The sequence below is a fragment of the Labeo rohita genome, chromosome 15 (genome assembly GCF_022985175.1).
Source record: "Labeo rohita strain BAU-BD-2019 chromosome 15, IGBB_LRoh.1.0, whole genome shotgun sequence".
NCBI lineage: Eukaryota > Metazoa > Chordata > Actinopteri > Cypriniformes > Cyprinidae > Labeo > Labeo rohita.
This window is the reverse complement of record NC_066883.1, coordinates 20664783-20686558: the sequence shown is the minus strand read 5'-3', so window position 1 is coordinate 20686558 and position 21776 is coordinate 20664783. Positions and strand designations below refer to the sequence as shown.

Genomic DNA, 21776 nt, shown 5'->3' with positions numbered 1-21776 from the left:
AAAAAACATAAAAAAAACTACTTTTGACTGGTAGTGTATTTAGAACAAAATGTTTCATTTTATAGTGGTTTTGCATTGTGATTACATGACATATTAAAGTGTCAAAGAATGAAGCAAGAGAAAAGTGTACGCTACAACTGTTTTTCCCATAAATCATGTTGAATGAGCAAACCTGTGGGAGTGAGAGACTTCCTGGGGGTGGCCAGTGATTGGGAAACCGTATGAAAATTGTTAGGATTGGATCCCCCGAGATCTTTACACAATCGACCTCCAGCACCAATCCAATGCACAGCGTGCTACGTATGTCCACTGCATAACGAAATTGTGAGAGCCGGAGCTATTGACCTCAATAAAAGCTTTTATTTAAAGTAACAAAAAGATCAGCCCTGCCTGCCTGTAAATATGGCACTAGCCACTGTTTTCCAAGCTGCAGGAGTTAAGCTCTGGGGGCCGGATGAGATTGAGTGATTCCTGTATTGAATGTTGAGGCTCACTCCTGCGATGTCTGCCGCTGGACTGCCTAGAGCATTGACGTCAATTCCTCCTGCTCAGCATTCAACTCATGAAGTGGGTCAGCTCAACTGATATGGACCCATCATACTGGCTTCTTACATCACAGTCACAATGTAAAATGAACACGGCTGCTTTTTGTCTTTTCATTGTTTTACATTTTTTTTTATGAGGCCGCTGAAGCTTTGATTCTAGACAAACTATTAATACTGGAATAAAAAGAAAGAACAATCAGAAGATTTGACATTGCAGTGATAATTTCACCCTGAATTACTTAATCCTACATTAATATATATATAAATATATATACATTAATATATATATTAAAAGCATAGTAGCCTGTGCGTTTAAGATTGACCGTTGTACACAAGGACTCAGTATTGTCTGACAGCCATATTTGGCCATCTCACACCACTGTCTTCGACTTCTGGCAGTCGTGGCCGTTGTATCTAATCTATGAGCACTTTGTAAAGCTCATCCAACCCATTAAAGCCAGAGTGAAGTGGTGATGATGGTTTCCATCTTCAGGGTTTTGCACGGCATGATCCACTAAACCCTGTTACAGATGCTGCTCAGCCTGTGTGTTGGCTTAGCGACCCTCTGTTCCTTCATCGGCTGTTGTCAGCATACCACGTTATACAACATTTGCCAGTAGACGTAGCGTGGTACTGTATAATTCAATTTAGTCGCATGGACATTTTAAGTGACCTTATGTAATGTAGTCTGATCTTTTCTCATCATTTACACAACGATACAGCTTGGTAGTCATAATTAAAGTATAAATCAAGTCACAGTTTATTTCTTTTATCTAGACCCCATAAAATTTTATCAGTGCAGTTTTCTTTCCTTGACGTATTTTCTGTTGAAACAAGAATTTAAGATTAACATTTAGAAGGGTTTGAGCCTTTTGTAGGGCCCTATGGAATCCATTTTATTTTTTCTGGACTGTTTCAATGGTGAAATTAAATTTTAATCATCGAAAAGGATGTACAAACGAGGTCAAAAGTTTACACCCTCCTTTCAGAATCTGCAAAATGTTAATTATTTTACCAAAATAAGTGGGATCATAGAAACAGCATGTTATTGTTTATTTAGTACTGACCTGAGTAAGATATTTCACATAAAAGATGTTTACATATAGTCTACAAGAGAAAATAATAGTTGCATTTATAAAAATGACCCCATTTAAAAGTTTACATGCACTTGATTTGAATACACAAAAATACTGGAAAACCAAAGAACTTGTGGGACCTGAAGGATTTTTCTGAAGAACAGCAGGCAGTTTAACTGTTCAGGACAAGTAAGGGACTCGTGAACAACTATCACTAAACAAAAAACACAGCTGTGGATCATTCAGGTAACAACACAGTATTAAGAATCAAGTGTATGTAAACTTTTGAATCCCTCTTATTTTGTTAAAATAATTAACATTTTGCAGATTCTAAAAAGGGGGTGTAAACTTTTGACATCAACTGTATAATTGCTTCAAATCAGTAAACTTACAATATTAAACAGCAATTTATTAAAGGTTTAACAAAAAATTACATTTTAAGGCCCTTTGAAATATTTTTTTTTGTACCAAATTCTTCCATTAATTTTCTAGATTCCATTTTAACGGTTTCATTAAATACTAATAATTAAAAGCATCTCTAATTTATTGTTTTTATAATTTTTTTTGTTGTTCTAGAAATACTGTGTTGTGCATATACATTTTTCTGCTAAATAATTTTTCTGCTAAATAATACTTAAAAAATGTAATGATATTACTACTACTAATAATAAAATAATAATATTTCTGTCATGATTTCTTCGTTAAACCAAACATTTATTTTGACTGTTGCTGTGAAGACATTTAAGTTTCTGTTTGTTTTTACTAAAAAGAAATGGTAAAATGCCCACGAAGTGACTCTCAGAGCAGTTCTAGAGATTATGCTTGTGTGATCATGTACTCAGATTGAGGCGACGTAGGCTGAAACCACTGCGAGCATCATGTGCGCTTCAGTATGTGTTTGCTAAACCAAACTGCGTGTCTGTGCCAATTATTCACACAGACACGCAAAACATGCCTATTTTAAATGGTATTTTACAGCTTAATATTCACACACACTAGTTCATATCATATTTTGATAAGTGTACTGACCTACTTTTGATGTATCCATCCAAAATTTGGTGAATTACATGAAATTATATACAGTAAATAACATTTTTATGACTGGATTCTGCGATTCCGCCTGCATTTTCCGTATTGTGAAAACCACAGGGCCCTACTTTTATAAAATAGCCGATAGGCTTTAGTTACACCACAGTCATGAACATTATTCATTATTTTCTAGTCCGTTATAGGCAGTGTTAGAGTAAGTGATATTTTAATTCTAGAAAGCATTTGATTGGAGAAAGATCTGTAGTGCAGGATGAATATTTTTGCTCTGTTTTCGATAAATGTATAAAGTCATTTTAAATGCTTATATCGAAAAATTATTTTTTTTAGGAGAAAACTAGCATATAGCTGATCTCAGACACACATTTAGTTTTCATTCATAAAAATGCTCTCTATATAAAAATTGCAGTCTGACTGTACCGCAGGCAAAATTACACACTAATAGCAAAGTTTGTTTGGAAATGTTTTTTTTTTTTTTTTTGGTAATGGCCTCTCAGGCCTCTCACTAATATTAGTCATCAAAGTAGAAAAGTGGGCTGCAAAAGCATCGTTCTGGTGAGCTTTGAGGATGTGTGGAGGAAATGTGTTTTTTGGCTTAGGTTATTAGAGAAGGATGTTTTTGCAATGTCTGTACTTTCAGAGTCATGGGTAATTTAAGGCAAGCTTTACACCTCTGGTTCATCAGTAAACTGATTTCGCACAGCAATTACGGTTTGCGAGTAGAAGGCTATTATATTTCCCAACTTTTGACGTTTGATGACAAATGATTCACACACTTACAGGATCCATTATTCATTTTTCACCGCATTTGCCAGAAGTGGGTAAACTGAGGAAAATTTAACAGGCGTAAATATGTCTCGCCAGTCATGAACCTGTGTTTGGCATTATTATTAATGAATATTTTATTCATATAACCATCTGGAATTTTAAAGTTGAGACTTCCAGCACTGGAAAAGTCATGGAAATGTAATGTACACTGCCTTTCAGAAATTTGGGGCCAGTATGAATTTCGTTAAAGAAATTAATACAAAGCAAAGAATTTATTAAATTGATCAGTACTGACAGCATAGCTATTTATATTTATATTTATATTTATATTTATATTTATATTTATGTTACAAGAAATAAATGTTAGTCTTTTCAACTTTCTGTTTTGGATAATGAATAAATTTACATTTTAAAATATATTAAAGTAGAACGCACCTAAATTGTATTAACTGTATTTGTGAGCATAAAAGACTTCAAAAACAAAAAATCCAACCCTTAACTTATGTAGAGTCGTTTTTTTGTTTATTTAATCGACTGTTTTGTTTTATTTAAACGGAGCAGTCACAAACGACTGGAAAAGTTCAACGGTCACTAGGTGTGGGAACCTTGATAGCACAATCAATATTGTAATGAAACCTTCCCGTTTGTTATCGCCTAAAGTTGAAATGTGATCTACATCTGTGAACACAGACATAGCAAACCCTGTCAGTTTCATTCTTATATCACCTTTCTCAATTTTTTTCTTTCATCCTTGCAGATTTTGGCTTTGGAAATTTCTTCCAGCCGGGAAAGCCCCTAGCCACATGGTGCGGGAGTCCTCCATATGCGGCCCCGGAGGTGTTTGAGGGACAGCAATACGAAGGACCCCAGCTGGACATCTGGGTAATGCCGCTCTGCACCGATCTGACAAACCAGCGTATCCGTGCAGGTTCTCACTGCAGTGTGTTTGACAGTAAATGATTAGTGACTCAGCTGACAGTTGTTTGTGTTACCACCTATTCAACCTTTGAGAACTGAGCTGACGTCAAAGCGTAAACCAAACACCCTGTGGTCCGTGTGAGAGAGATAGAGATCAGATCATGTGAAAGCTCTCTTGCTCTCTTTTGACTGCCATTAAAGGAAGAGTTCGCCTAAAAGTGAAAATTATTTACTCTCCCTCAAGTCGCTTCCAAACCCTTATGACTTTTGTATTAGGCGATGAGAAAAGAGCAGCATTGACATTCTGCTAAGCATCTTCTTTTATATTCTGATTTAGACATGAGGATAATTAAATATGAATTTTTAAAGAGATCTGTCATTTTAAAGTCTGTGCACCTGCACACTGTGATTATGTTATTCACCGCCGAGCTGACGCTGTATGTGTGTGTTCCTGCAGAGTATGGGGGTGGTTCTGTACGTGCTGGTGTGTGGCGCCCTGCCCTTCGATGGCCCCTCTCTCCCCGTCCTGCGGCAGCGTGTTCTGGAGGGCCGTTTCCGTATCCCTTACTTCATGACAGAAGGTGAGACGCTCCCGAAGCACACGAAGCCGCCACTAGGAGAGGCTTTCTGGCAGCAGTGGCTGTTTTTTCATGAAATTCAAGCCTGGTCAATTAAAACATTCCATAAGTGCTTGGCTACAGTTTGTGTGTGTCTGGACTGTATAAAGAGAAATGGCTCTAACTGCTCGGAGACGTTTAGCAGTGGAACATGAAATGACTCATGATGATCCACTGGTGAACTAGACATTCTGTAACCGACTAGTCTGTTAGTGAGGTCGAATGGTACTAGGGATGCACTGATATTACAATTCTGGTGCCAGTAAACTAATTATTTGTGATAAATCAGTGGCGCATTCATTTAAGCATCACAGCATCGTATGTACATGTGAAAAATGGATATTCATTTTAAGATTTGCTAAATTACATTTAACAGTGTTATTAAATTATTACCATTGTCAAAGATTAACCTCAGTGAACGTTAGACGACGCCAAAGGTAATCTTTGTTCAGACGTTTGGGTTGGGTATGATTCATAAATAGGTTTTTGAAAGAAGTCTCTTATGCTTATTTGAACTGCATTTGTTTGCAGTTATTGTGAAATATAAGAATTTAAGAGAGCTGTTTTCTATTCAAATATTGCAGTCATTACTCTAGTCTTCAGTGTCACATGATCCTTCAGAAATCATTCTTATATGCTGATTTGTTGCTCAAGAAACATTACATATTTCCTAAATGATTAATTGTGACCATTATAAGTGTTTTTACTGACAATTTTGATCAATTAAATACATCCATCCTGTATAAAATAATTATTTTCAAAAAAAAAAAAAAGTTTTGAACAATAGTTTTAAAATAAAAATCTAGGAAATAAGTAATTAAATATCTATGGAACCCAGAATTACATGACATAAATGCAGCTGCGATTAAAAAAAAATATGAAAAAAGTCAGAATTATGATATTTAAACTTGCAATTCTGAGAAATAAAATTACAATGCTGAGAAATGAGAAACACAGTTATGAGAAAAATGAAGAAAAAAAGTCAGAATTACAAGATTTAAGCTTGCAGTTCTGAGAAATAGTCAGAATTACGAGGTATAAACAATTCTGATAAATAAAATTGCAATGCTGAGAAATGAATTCAGAATTACGAGACAATTCTGACTTTTTTCTCAGATTTACATGATATAAACTCGTAATTGCAAGAAAAAAAGAAAGAATTATGAGTTTTAAACTTCCAATTCTGAGTAATAAAGTCGGAATTGTGAGATATAAAATTGCAATTCTGAGAAATAAACTTTAAATTGTGAGAAAAAAGTCAGAATTATCAGACAAAGTTACAATTACAGTTTAATTAAAAAAAAATAAATAAATTATTCAGTGGTGGAAACAGGCTTCCATAAATATCCAGTATCCACCACTGCAATGAATTTTAGTTAATTGTAATTAAAGTTACCCATGGTACTGCTATAATGCATCTGTATTGACATGTATCTGAATAGTTTTTTTCTTTTTAGTTTATATTTTTAGCATGGCTTCCACCGTTGTGTATTTTATAGTGGTGTCAAGTCATAGATAGTATTTTGAAAGCACATCTCGAGACCTCGCTAGCTGAATTAACCCCCTATGTAAATGCTCCCAAAGAAACGCATCCAATCTGGGTCAGGTGAACCAGAAAGACAATCTAATTATACAGGGCATCCTTAAAACTGATTAGTCTACTAGTTGTTAACCCACTCACTTTAAAGTAAGTGACCCACGCTGAGTAAAATCACAGGAGTCAACAGTTACTCCACTCATTTTACAGCCAGAATAACACAATCTGGGAAGGGCAAGATTGTGATCGAGATAGAGAGGAGGGCAAGAGAGATAAAGTGAGAGGGGCAAAGGGTGAGAGGCAAGACAGTTCAGACTATCCTCAATGGCAGCGAGCCAGTTCGCGGCAGACTCTGAGAAAGGGAGGGCGGTGGGCCGCTCTTGACGTAAGAGTCAGAATGTCACATTCGTTCACTCTACACAAGCTTTGCTCGCTGTGATTAAGCACGGATCAAGTAACCCAAGGAAGAGCGAACACACGTTAACCTATCGGTCCTGCCAGGATGGCCCCTGATTAGGGGGGATGGGGGCCGGTACTAGGGGTCAGTTGACTATGTTCAAGACATTTAAACAATTAAGCCACATTGAGAATTTTACTGCATTACTCAAGAGTGAAGCTGAGTGTTTCTCCCCAAATGAGAAGAGCAGTGTGTGCTTTTCCTTTACGTTTCCTTTTCAAATGCTCTCATCACACAGGATTTCACCCCTACGGAGTATTGACCCCACCTCGGCGTGCTCTTAGCCAAGAGTGCTAGTACACACTACACACTACATGCTACACACAGTGAATACAGCACACGCACCGTTGGGAAAGATTATGAGCGCCTGGTGTGTTATACAGGGAGTTTGGCTTACTTCCCCGTGAAGGAGAAGTACTTTTCCAGAATTATCCTAGTAGGTTTAATGAGGACTCAAGATGATGGAACATTCAGAACAGGAATGGCATTATCGACTATGACATGTACTGTAGGACACCTGTCAGAAAAGCCAAACTTTTCTACAGTACTTGTCTAATAGTTTGAGGTGAAATTAAATTATGGGTGAGGAAGATACTTCTACTTAGAACTTTGGGATTCACTAGAGATTTGGAGAATGTGTTTAGTACACTATAAAAAACAAAAACGACCTTTCTGGGCCTTGAACGTGGTAGTTGCATTGCTGTCTATGCAGGGTTTAGAAAACTCGGATTTCATTAAAAATATCTTAATTTGTGTTATGAAGATGAACGAAGGTCTTACAGGTTTGGAACGACATGAGGGTGAGTAATTAATGACAGAATTTTCATTTTTGGGTGAACTGTCCTTTTAATCTGCATATATGCCACTACAAAACTTGAACTTTTTAGGCAAATATAAACATCTTTATGTTCAGGGAAAACAAAGCACTGCATACCAACACCAAAACGTCATTCTAACTGTGAGCCATGATGGAAGAGGTGAAATGGTGTTGAACTGCTTTGAACAGCCAAGATCAATGAACTCCAAGAGGAAACAAGACTTTACAGCAGCTGTGTAAGATCTAAAGCTCAAAGACGTTGGGCCATGTTACATGATTCAAAACATAAGTCAGACAAAATGACTCAGACAGTCTGTGTTTTAGGAATTTCACATTTTATTCATGTCGTTCCAAACCCGTAAGACCTTCAATCATCTTTGGAACACAAATCAAATATTTTTGATGAAATCCGAGAGCTTTCTGACCCTGCATACACAGCAATGCAACTACCATGTTCATTCCCAGAAAGGGATAGTATACTCTAAAAAATTAAGATCCAGTCATCATTTCCTCACTCTCATCATTTCAAATTTTTATGTATTTCTTTTTTTCTGTAGAACACATAAGATATGTAAGATTCCCATTGATTTCCATTGTATTTTTTGTTCATATAATGGAAGGAATTTATGTTCCACCTAATAAGAAAGTCAAATTTTTTTTTACTTTTAATTCATAAATATTAGGGCTGCCCTCGACTAAAGATTTCTCTGGTTGACTAGTATTTTATTTTAAGCATTTGTCGACTATTAGTCGCACGTTTATTATTAAACCATACAAATCATAATAATGAGCCTTTAATTGTCTACATAGTCTAATAAGCACTCAGGTGTACGCAAAAAAGCTTGCCACAGCACATCGGCAGATATAATAATTATGAATGTGTTAGGGAAAAACATCAAGGAGACCGCATTAACGTTTTAATAATTAATTGATAAAAATAGCGCTTTCTTTGTTTTCAGGATAATAGATGAAATCGGCGACACTGCCTCGTCATCCCTGCAGTAGTGACGCACCTGTATGCACGTTTTTATAATTACGTAATCTGAGAATATTTGTTTTCTGTTTGAACTGGTTTAATTAAAAGGAGATATTTCACTCTCTATAGATGTATTTTTCGTTTCTGTAAGGTAAGTATACCCAGACTTTCACGTTCAAGTTCACAGAGACTGAGACAGCAGAAAGTGCATCCTGTTTGCTTTAATTTTACAAAAGCCCAATGTTTTGTTATTGTGAGTGCACACAAATAAACGTAGTGCCTTTACAGATTCGAAAGATGTTTTATTTTTATCTGTATGACCAAAAATGGAGTATTTTAAGTGACTGCACCGGCATGCAGTGAGCATGCCACTGTTCAGATTCCACACTCCGCACAGATACTTCAATAGCGCACATTTTTGTTAACATTAGGTAAAGCAGCCATGTAAAGTTGCTACTACATACATATTTCAGATGAAAAGCCATATGTGAGGTTGATGAATGATAGGTGAGCATTTGGATGTCCTGCCCAATGTACTATATTACCACTTCGCTACTCTCTGTGGATTTTTTTTTTTTTTTCTGCGACCAAGCGACTAATAACATTTTAACGGTTAATCGACTACGAGGGGGCAGCCCTAATAAATACTGTCTTCAATTTCATCTTAAAAGCAGCACATGGTGATTAAAAATCTATAAATATCAGCATAACAATCATTTGAAGAACCATTCATCCAAAAATCAAGGTACTTCCAGAGGGCTCACAAACTGTGTCTCACAGCTGTATTTATGCATCTGATTTCAACATGAATATGCTAATAAGATTCTATGATTCCCACTGCTGAAGCGAGGGAGCCGTCGGGAGGAGGATGTTTCCAGCAAGCTGACATCCCACTGTGTTCCAGCACAAGGAGTTTTACTGTAGCTGCGCGACTCCCTATGTTTGCTCTAGTGTCTCACAGGCTCTCCAGCAATCGTAAATGCAGCAGATTAACAGGATGAGCAAGTCTTGAATAAAATGGTCAGCAGTGACACGCACAGGAGCATTGAGAACACCCGCATCACCGCCCATCCTGTGACGTCAGCTTCATTCAGCTCAGCTGAGTCAGACATGGTCAATAGTCAAAGGCACAAGGGCAGACAAAAGACCTTGTGCATTCTCGAATTAGATAATGTGTTTTGGGTTTGCGTTAGTGTAGACAGTGTAGCGTTTGTTAGGCTTTTGTTGTTGTTGTTGTTGTTGTAGACAGACAAGATTTGTTGTGGAACAAATTGAAGATTTGTCTTGACCCAAGCATTGGACGGTACAGGCTGTCTCCACTTCTGAGTGTCTTGTATGTCTCAGATGCACCAGTGTTTACTGTGAAGCAAACACACTGTGACCCTTTCAGGTTGAGATTGTACAGAGCTGCTGTTCTCACTGCTAGGACAAGCACAGAACTTTCCTGCCGCTCCAACGATTATGATAATACTTGACTAATAATAATAATAACTGTAGGCTGTTTGGGTTTTGCAAAGCAACATAGCAACTTGGTGCACTGATATATGCTGTTACATTTGTATTTAGGAATATTTTACAATGGGTTTTCAATCATTGTAGTACATTTAATGATCTTTTTTTTTTATCTGCTACAAAAAAATAAAGCTGAGAGCTTTCTGACCCTGCATAAACAGTAACGCAGCTGATACATTCAAGGCCCAGAAAGGAGAAGGACAATGTTAAAATAGTCCTTTTTGTGCGCAAAGAAAACAAAAATGACTTTATTCAACAGTTTCTTCTCTTTTGTGTCACTCTTCGACACACGTTCATGACAGCACCATGACACATAATGGAAACACTGATTTAAATCCCGCTCAGAGAGTTGGTGTTATTTTTGCTCTTCGGTACAGGATGTCATGTTTATCTTTTTCTTGTTTTTCTCTTTTCTGTCCAGACTGTGAGCATCTGATCAGGCGAATGTTGGTGTTAGACCCCTCTAAGCGTCTGTCTATAGGACAAATAAAGGAGCACAAGTGGATGGTGATGGAGGTGCCTGTGCAGCGGCCGATGTTATATCAGCAGACTGCGGAGGGGGAGGCTGGTGTGGGAGAATACAGTGAACAGGTGCTGCGGTTGATGCACAGCTTGGGCATCGACCAGCACAAGACCGTAGAGGTGAGAAATTACACTAATTTCAAGAAATTAAATTGCATTCTTACTGTTATCACAGTAAGACTAATGTGGCTCTTTTTTAATAATTTCTCCATCTGTTCTGCAGTCTCTTCAGAATAAGAGTTACAATCATTTTGCTGCTATCTACTACTTGCTGGTTGAGAGGCTAAAGGCCCACCGCTGCAGCTTCCCAGTGGAGCCCCGACTCGATGCCCGCCAGAGACGTCCCAGTACGATTGCAGAGCAGACTGTTGTCAAGGTATCACTCTTCAGCTTGCCTCTGAAAATGAAATTAACATCAATGTAAATCCGCCGTTGGCCAAGCAGCTGACTATTTCCGTATCCTTGTTTCTTCACTGCAGGCGAGCAGCGCTGCTCCTCAGGTGAGCCTCCTGCCTCAGAACGTACGCCTCCTGCGATCCCCAGCTGTGCCTCAAGCCTCGGCGGACACCTTCACGTTCCCACAGTCCTCCTGCGCTACCGAACACAGCCTCATGGAGGAGGAGGTTGGGACTCCCAAAGTGAGTGACAAATGGATTAGAGGTTGAATTATGGGGGAATGAAACTTGGATTTCTCTTTGTAGCCTGTTTAGACATTGATTTTTGAATAGTTTTCACTGTAGCACAGCAAATGTTTAATGTTCCTGAATCTTGAGTGCCAATACCATCGTTTGATGAAATATAGACCAAGAACCATTTAACCAAGAATTGGCGGACAGACGATAGATGGATGGATGGATGGGCGGATAAAAAATAGATGAATGGATAGATAGACAGACAGATGATAAATGGATGGATGGATGGATGGATACATGGGTGGACGGGCGAAAGATGGATGGATGAATGGATAGATTGATGGATGGATTGACGGGTGGGTGATAGATGGATAGATGGATGGATGGATGGATAGATAGACAGAGATAGATAGATAGATAGATAGATATGGATAGACAATGGATGGATGGATACATATGGACAGGCGATAGATAGATAGATGGATAGATGATAGACGGATAGATGGATATATGGATGGATGGATGGATACATATGGAAAGGCGATAGATAGATAGATAGATCGATAGATAGATAGATAGATAAATAGATAAATAGATAGATAGATAGATAGATAAATAATGATAGATGGATGCATAGATGGATGATAGATAAGACAGGCAGATGATAGATGGATGGATGGATAGATGGGTGGGTGGACAGGCGAAGGATGGATAGATGGATGGATGGATTGACGGGTGGATGATTTATAGATAGATAGACAGACAGACAGATGATAAATGGATGGATAGATAGATGTATAGACTGATAGATTGATGGGTGGATGATAAATGGATAAATAGACAGACGGCAAGACGACAGACAGACAGACGAGCGGACGATAAATGGATGGATGGATAGACGGATGATAAATGGATGGATGGGTGGACAGGCGATAGATGCATATGCATTTTAACAAAATCCCCCATAATCCCATTCTTAGGGGGTGTTGATTATCTGGTACAAACATCTGTTGTCACAGAGTTGAATCTGACTGCTGCCCGCTGAGTGATCTTGCACTCCTTCCCTACATTGCTGTTAAGCAACTTCAGTCCTTCCAAGGTCAGGCAGTGGGCCTGGCTGTTTGCTCAGGCCTCCTCATCATGCCTGCTCCCCGAGGAGCCTTTTGTTCAGAACCATCCTGACAGACGGCCAGATCGGCTGCCAGCTTGGCATACAGAACAGGAATAACAGCACAGGAGCCGGCCAGCTCTGCCACTCTATCTCCTCACTAGAGTCCTAGTTACGCTGTCTTCATTTTTATCTGTCTCTCTCTCTCTCTTTGCTGTCACTCTGTGACAGTAATCTGCTCCCTCCAAGACTCTTCTTTCACACACATGCTTTGTTTTAATGTCTTTTAGATCAATGAGGGAGAAGCTGTTTACTTTGACGGTTTCTAGCAGTCTTAGTCATTTTTGTCTCTGTGCGTCTCTGATGGTGAGGTGAGACATACACTGTGAGTGTGTTTCCCCTTGAGGCCATCCACAGCTGTTTGGCTTACATAAGCAGGTCAGACTGCAGCCGTCTCTGGCAATGACACACATTGGACGTGACAGCTGTCCATTCGCTCCGGCTTAGTCGTTCCACTCTTTCTTTTCTCTCGCATACATGCACACCACAAACTGTCTGGCTTTGTGTGTGCCGGTATATTACCATCTTCGGAAATTTGGAGTTATTGAGTGTTCACGGCTTTCATGCTGAACGTTGCATCAGCTAGTTCCTCTCTTGAACAATGTGTTCAATAAACAATGTACAAAATTCCTCTTATTGTAAAACTTATAAATGTCACCTGTATACATATACAATATGGTGTTAGAGTTTTACTGCAAGAGGAAATTTGTACATTGTTTCTGGAATACATAGTTTAGAAGAGGAAACAATTGATGCAAAACTCAGTAGGAAGTTGTTGGTTGGTATTCATATAATTGACATTTAGGATTTTTTTAAGTGGGTGATTTAATGCAAAAAATCAAGCAATTTCCAGTGTTATTTTTGTTTCATTGATGTGCTATTATAATTTTTGTTAATATTTAGAATTCAATTTTATTTTCTGTTTTCACTTTAATTTTAGTTAAAGGATTGGGGGTTTTGCCATTTTATTAGTTATTTTAATGTGTATATATTTTTTTATTAATTTGAATCATCATTTTAGGTTATTTTGGTACTTTAAGTTTAACTGAACTAACATGAAAAATGTTGCTTTGGTAACTTGCTGACACAAAAAGTTTGTTTTCTTATATTTTATTTCTGTAAAAAAGTAAATTTTTTTAAAATGGTTTTAGTTTTAGTTAACGTTAATAAACCATCATCAAAAAATGATATAAAAATGGCTATATATGATTAGAGTATGGACGGGAGGACATCAGCAAAAAGTAAAAGTGGTTTCAGAGGCGGAGTAAGGTAGATTTTGTTGAAATATTACAAAATATTGTACAAAATAGTGTCTGTTTTCACACAGGTTTCCCCAAATACACCCCCTTGTGCCATTAGCTGATCAAACAGTTAGCCCCGCCCCCAACTCACACCATTGGTTGAGCCAGTGTTGTTATTTATTTATATTTAGTAAAATAAATAATAATAAAATGGCTTATTTATAGTTATGTCTGTATAATAAGACGAGCATTTTAGCATTGAAAAAATGGTGCACTTTCCCTTTAAGATCAGAGGGGGAATTGTGACACTCTCTCCACTATGAGATGTTTAAAATATGAAGAGCTTGATCTCAGAGAGTACGGCACAACCCCTGGTAGGGAGGGGACGCCTGGGATTACATAATTTGTTCAGAGTCCGTATAATCACACTGTTTGTGCGTGAATAACAAAGGGGCCGGGCAAAATGATGGGCTGAAATGTAAAAAAAGAGAGGATCTGTGGCTGTTCTTTAACCGTGTGTTGGGATAACAGCATTCCTGGCCCAGCATGCTGCAGGAAACTCAACTCATCCAGATGATCCATGTCGGTTGAGTGTGTGTGTTTGATGGCATGTCTCAGTGTACTCCGTCTGCATGAGGCTCTGACGGCCCTCTCAGCCAAAACACACTTCCTGTCACTGCATTCCAGACTTCCACCCCCTCCTCTCCAGCTCACTCATTCGTTTGAGCCGAAAAGCAAGAGTGAAAGAGAGGGAGCAATAAAAAAGAGGCAAAAAGGGAGAGACTGCAGAGCTTTTGTTTACTCTCACTCCATCCCCAAATCATTAGGGAATGCGTTCATGAAGTTCGGCCTGTCATCGCAAAGCACGGTAAAGTTTGTGTGCGTGGTGCTGACTGAGTGGAAATGTGCCTCAGGACTGTGAGTGACTTATGAGGGCTGATGGGAGATTAGAACTTGTTCTTGGGAAATACAGTGCTTGAAGGCATGTTGGTGAAAAGTCTTATCTACAAGTGAGAGTTCATCCAAAGAAAAAGAAACAACCTAAAAAGCTGTCATCGCTCAAATCTTTTAAAGGAAATACAAAAATTGCATGTGCACTACACTTCCACTTCAGAGTAAAGGGATAATAAAGGTAATAAAGAAATTGACTATATCTTAATAGCCCCTTTCACACATACAGTCTTTACTGGAATTAGATAAGAATGTGTGAACAAGACCTTTTCAAAAATACTGTTAATTAGTTCTGTCAATTTACCGGTATGAGAAGTTGTAACATTACCAGTAAATTACCGGTAATGTGCTCTGTGTGAATGCAAAACGAGATTACCGGTATGAGCACATACGAGTTTAGAATGTTCTGACGTAAGACGTCTACTCCGGGCCAATAAGAACATTCTGACGCAGATGACGCATTCACTTTACGCCGTGTAGTTCGGTTTTAAGTCATCTAATACAATGTCTCGGTCCAAAAGCAGCTGCATGAATGTGAATGCTTGACACAACAATGAACACAAACAAAAACATTGACCACATATACCCCTCCATGTTTACAAACACTGCACCGGGAGGCACAGCCGTTTAGAGGTCATTTCTGGTTAATGATGTCACGGAATTTACAGGTATTTTGAAACGGATGCGTGAATGGTGCTTTACCGGTTAAAAGACGGAACGCTGTTGCCTGTGTGAACAGTGAATTTCTGTATTTACCAATACAGTTTTTCCGGTAATTTTACAGCAGTTTACTGGAATTACTGTGTGAAAGGGGGTAACGTGACAATATTTCACAATATTTCAATTATTTTTTGCAAATGCGATTTGAATTCTACAAATTGCTTATATTTATTACTTTATATTTCCCAATTTTTATCTCGCAATGTGACTTTATATTTCGGAATTATAATTTTGTCATAATTGTGACTTTCTATCTCACAATTTTGATTTTATTTCTTGAAAATGCAACTTAAAATCTCTCAGTTATGAATTTATGGTTGCCAGCTATGCTTTTTACTTCACAGTGTGTCTTTATATTATAAAATTATGGCTTTATCATAATTGCCATTACAACTTAACTTTTCAAAAAGACAACTATATTTCACATATTTGTACGTAAGTCACTATATGACTTAATATCTTGCAAGGTAACTATATCTCACATTTTCAACTTAATTTTTTGTAGTTGTGCCATTAGCTGATCAAACAGTTAGCCCCACCCCCAACTCACACCATTGGTTGAGCCAGTGTTATTTACAGTTTTTTGTAAAATGAATGGCCACAAATGGCTTATTTATAGTTATGTCTGCATAATATAGTGACTATATAGTCAAATATATGTGACCCTGGACCACAAAACTAGTCATAAGTAGCACAGGTATAATTGTAGCAATAGCCAACAATACATTGTCTGGGTCAAAATTATCTATTTTTCTTTAATGCCAAAAATCATTAGGATATTAAGTACAGATCATGTTCCATGAAGATATTTTGTAAAATTCCTACTGTAAATATATCAAAACTTAATTTTTGATTAGTAATATGCATTGTTGAAAACTTAATTTGGGCAAATTTAAAGGCGATTTTCTCAATATTTAGTTTTTTTTTTGCACCCTCAGATTCCAGATTTTTAAATAGTTGTATCTCAGCAAATATTATCCTATTCTAACAAACCATACATCAATGGAAAGCTTATTTATTCATGTTTTGTGGTTTGGTGATCCAGGGTCACATATATGACTTTATCATAATTCCAACTTTATATTTCACAGTTGTGACTATACAACTCACAATACGACTTAATGCAGTATCATGCAGTGTGACTTTGTTTCTGGTAATTGCAAATATATTTCTTGTAAATGCAACCTTACATCTCTAAATTATATCTTTATAGACTTTTTATCTCAAAATGTGACATTATATTTTGAGATTATAACTTTATCATAATTGCAGTCTCACAGTTGCAACATATTTGCAGAATTTTAACTATGGAACCTAACTTGATTTAATTGTGACTAAATCTCAGATTTGTGACTTTGGTTTAATACCTCTAACTTGCGATTTCAGGTCTTCTAGAAAAACTTTCCAAATACTTTTTGCATCATATTTAGAGATCATTACATTGTTTTGCAGGTCAACGGCTGCATGCTGGACCCCCTGCCCCCTGTGGCTGTTCGCAAATCCAGCGCCTCGTCCCCCAGCAACATGATGGAGACATCTATAGACGAGGGCATTGAGACGGAGGAGCTAGACACCGAAGATGATCATGTCCATGTCTTTAATGCCTATCAAACGGCCCGCTTTGGTCAGCGCAGACACACGTTGTCTGAGGTCACCAACCAGCCAGGAATCATGACCAGTGGAGGTGGGTGTGGCTTAAGGGTAACCACGAGGTTATAGGTTCAAACCCCACTTCATTTAGGTAAAAAATCTTATCTACCTCTCTTTACCCAGGTAAACTGTTCAGCGTGGGTCATAACCCCTCTCTGGGTAGCGTGGACTCTGAATACGACATGGGCTCCATGCACAGTGACCTCAGTCTACTGGAGGACGCACCCTCTCTTAACGAGGTGGTCCTGGCTAACACACCCGTCACCCGCATGACTCCGCCTTTCATCAGCGCTCGGCCCGCTAACCCCGCCATGCAAGCGCTGAGCACCCAGAGGAGAGAGACACACAACCGCTCTCCCATCAGCTTCCGCGAGGGCCGCAGAGCATCAGACACCTCACTCACACAAGGTGAGCAGCATCCTGTGACTACAGAGAACTATATACATTATCATTCAAAAATTTGGAGTCAACAAGATATTTTTTAAGAACTGAACCCTGGTTTCACAGACAAGTTTTAAGCCTAGTCCCACACTAAAATGTAAGTCTGAGCTGTTTCAACTGAAAGAAACTTCCACTGATTGATCATAAAATTTATCAGTGCCTTTGTCTCAAGATGGACACCAGTAATGTTTTTTTTCTAAGGCACGTTTATAAAATTACTTAAATGTCCTAATTGAACTATGGCCTAATCCTGGTTTAGTTTAAGCCCTAATACATTTATTCTGCAAGGATTATTACAATTAAAATGTTACAGAAGATTTCAGATAAATGCTGTTCTTTTTAAATTTTCTTTTCATTAAATAATTCATTACAATAAACAAATGATTAAAAGTATTATATAATTTTAAAATGTGCACAAGTTTGCATATTATCTCAGACATTTGGATCCCATGGTGGTACGTGTGTTAGATACGATTTCTCTTCCTTCTCTTTCTCTAACAAACAATTATTTTCATAAACTATCTCTCCCTGTTTCTCTTGTTTTCCTCTAAATGCACCACCCCCTGTCAGATGATTCATTGAGTGAATCAGAGAGGGCTTTGAAGATTAGGCCAAGTCAGTCCTATTGAGTTCTCTCATCCTGTGGCCTGAATAATTACCCTTAATCACTTGAAGCCCTAAAATAACCTGAGAATCCTTTTTTCAACCCTCTTCTGTTCAGCAGCAGAGGAGTCAAGAGCCACTAAACAGCATTTTAATGTGCACTTGAGCGATAAATAAAGCATTTACAGCCTGCCTGGACATATCTTCTAACTGAAATAGACTGATTAGCCACGTTAAGTGAGGTCACGTGGTAGAACCGCACCGGAGTGGTCGGAGGTGGCGTGGGCCTAAGAGAATGACAGTCACTTCCTCTGTTCTGACACTCCCATGTGAAAATCCATGACCACACATGGATGTGGACACTAGGGCTGGAACATTATCTGATGATCTGTAAGATATTTGGAAATAACAGTGCTGTTATTCATAATCTTATTCCTCTCTTCATGTAGGCTTGGTGGCCTTTCGACAGCACCTACAGAATCTGGCACGGACCAAAGGTATCCTGGAGCTAAATAAGGTGTATGAGCAGATGGGCTCTGGAGAAACCCCTTCCCTGGGGCTGCTGAGCCCTCAGGCCCATCCACATGACTTATTGGATCCTGCACTACAGGTTAGTCCACCATGGAAGCTACTAGAAATGACAGATTTCAGCTAACCGAAGATCAGTTTTGTAGTATCTCTTAAGGCCCTGTCACATAACTATAAAGATAACTATATTAGCGACCACAGCAACAGAAGATGTTATCTGTTGAGTCTAAGTGCAAACTTGTGATAGATTGATTCTGATTGGGTGTCAATGTTTTTATCATTCATCAGCTGGAAAAAGTCATTCTGAAAGTGATGATATCATTTCTCTGTGCCTTTATCTTTATAGCTGTGGTGTGGACTCTGTTATTCTTTAATATTGAGAATGGTTTTTACAACTATATCTTTATCGTTATCTTTATAGTTATTGTCTTTAGTGTAAACAGGCCGTCACAATCAGGAATGACTAATGCAGAGGGGCCGTCTGAAAAAAAAGGAAGGAAGGCTAAAAAGAAGTTAAAATAGTAACTAATAATGTTTTTTTTATGTATTTTTCTCCATATATTATGGATTTTTCTCCATATAGTGGGCTTCAGTGGGACCCAATGGGTTGAAGGTCCAAATTGCTGTTTCAGTTAGGTCTGCACGATTAATCGAATGCGATTGTCATGCACATTTTGTCAGTAAAGCCGGTTGTGTAATCAGTAGTAAATCTCCAAGCAAGTGCTATCAGATATATCAGCATTTACTACACAGAGCCGTAGTTCACTGACAAGCTACGGTATATTCATTATAATGATATCAAAAAATCGTTCTGCTATAATGATAGCTGTTTGCATAGTTCTCAGTGAACTATGGCTCTGTGTAGTAAATGCTGCTCCATCTGAAAGCATGTGAAAATACCATGTTAATAACATGTTTTTACTACAAACTCACTTTATAATGTCAGATAAACCATATGTTGTTGTAGTCTTGTGTTTATTAGTTACGTTTAATCAATGAAAGCAGTTAAAGTTTCCGTTTATTCAGCTGCAGCGATCGTGATTTCCTGGGCTTCTTCTTCAAGCATATTTGGAGTTTTCACACGCCCTCTGGCCTTCGGATGGCGATTTATTACTGATCAAAGAATCATGCTTCCCTGACAAAATGCGCATGACACCTGTAGCTTTTGCCAAATTGGGATTGCGATTTCATTTTGTGCATCGCAGAGGTAGTTCAAGACGAGCGTATGTGGTTACAAAGTACATACATTTGTTTGTTTTGTTTTGTTTTGTTTTAGAAAATGACAGATAATTTTGTTAGATAAGACCTTTGTGTAAAGCCCTTTAAAGCTGCATTGAAACTGCAATTTGGACCTTTAACCTGTTGATCCCCATTGCATATGGTAAAAAATCCTGGCATGTTTTCCTCAAAAACCTTGATTTTTTTTCGACTGAGGAAAGAAAGGTATGAACATCTTGGATGGCATAGGGATGAGTAAATTAACAGGAAATTTTTATTCTGGAAGTGAACTAATCCTTTAATGCTGGGATGCTAATACAATGGTTGAGGTGGTCCAGGGTACAAAAACCTTCTCAGTTTCCCTTTTTCCCTTGTGAAATGCATCATTCCAAAAAAGCACTGTGTGTTACTTTGGTTGGGAAGTGTCAGAATGCCCTTGCTTGAACTCTTCTACCCTTCTAACCTCCCTACTGACACACAGACAGCCCCGCTTATGTAATTACGAGAGAAGAAGCAGCCAATTGTCAGTTGTTTACTGTCCATCCGGTAAGCCCCCTGAATGTGGCCATTGTTGAGTAACAGGCTGGTGACTGGTGCCCAATGCTCCAAAGCAGGCTGACCAAAGGCAGTGATTCAGTATGAATCAATGAGTAAATACTTATGGGAATAACACGTAGGGATACCGCGCAGGGCAGGCGCCAGCGTCCAGATGAAGTCCAAGAAAAAAAAAAAATCAGCTCTAAATCGAGTTCATTTTACTGGCCGCTGATATAGCAGAAAAAAAGAGCAGTGAAAATGATCTTCCATTAGAGGCATGTGGCATTGTGAGGATTAGCTACTGGAGCAGACTGGCATGTTTTTCCCAGAATCCCTCTGGGTCAGCGGACAGCTATTCAAGCCCTTTCATAACCGAGTAATGAATTCATGCATTCGAGTGCACAGCCGTCGATGTGGCTGCCTAGCGAGGCGCTGACATGTTTTCTGTGTGTATGCATGGCTTGCAGGAGGAAAGAGGTCACCAGCACGACATGGCTCTGTGCTCAGGTGGAACACACCCTGCACTGTTGTCAAGGAGACAGAGTCTGGAGCCGCAGTACCTCTCTCACAGAATACAGGTGACGCACCTTTAATGTCATCTAAATAGCAGAGCTGGGTTTTGACACAAATTTCACGATTTTGTTTGATTCTGATTTACAAGCTTATGATTCAATTCAGTTTTCAAATCAATTTTCACTATTTTGGATGTATATCAGGTATAGTCCATGGAAAAAACCTCAAGTAATGCTGTAAAATATACATGACAGTCAGTTGGTACTACATTAGTATCAAAGGTTAAAATTAACTGTTTTGTATATAAACATTTAAAGTACACTCAATTAAATTTTTATAGTAATAAAGTTACAATTACATAATTATATTTCTACTCCAATACGTTTTTTGTTTTTTTTTAAATATAAACATTTAAATGGTGGCTGGTGATTTATTACACAAATTAAACATTAAAGAACAGTAAAAATGATAATGAATATGTTCTGTGGTGCATATATTTAGCAAAATGCTCCTCTCTAGAGTTCATTTTCCTAGCTGACTAACGAGTTTATGGTCACCAAATATGTTTTTTTCTGAGGTAAATGTGACGTTACATGACATATTGTTCACAAGCTGTCATATTGACGCCTTTGCACAACTGAAACACTGATTGAGCGATTACATGAGACAGGATATGGGATTCGGTATTTTGTACTCTTTTATTTAACATGCCTTCGGATGTTCATTCATGTTTATTTCATGCTGTAACTAGTTAAAGCGGAGGAGATGATCAGTTCACACAT

At 38.2% G+C, this 21776-nt stretch overlaps 1 protein-coding gene across 1 annotated transcript in view; it reads left to right on the top strand.

The window, feature by feature from the left end:
* Positions 1–21776, top strand: part of sik2b (salt-inducible kinase 2b) — a 44216-nt gene that overhangs the window by 18921 nt on the left and 3519 nt on the right. Inside the window, exons 5-13 of the mRNA XM_051128653.1 lie at positions 4194–4318; positions 4812–4935; positions 10692–10912; positions 11016–11168; positions 11272–11430; positions 16957–17188; positions 17278–17562; positions 18648–18808; positions 20949–21059. Coding sequence (XP_050984610.1) covers positions 4194–4318; positions 4812–4935; positions 10692–10912; positions 11016–11168; positions 11272–11430; positions 16957–17188; positions 17278–17562; positions 18648–18808; positions 20949–21059 — 1571 coding nt within the window. The remainder of the gene's footprint in view (positions 1–4193; positions 4319–4811; positions 4936–10691; positions 10913–11015; positions 11169–11271; positions 11431–16956; positions 17189–17277; positions 17563–18647; positions 18809–20948; positions 21060–21776) is intronic.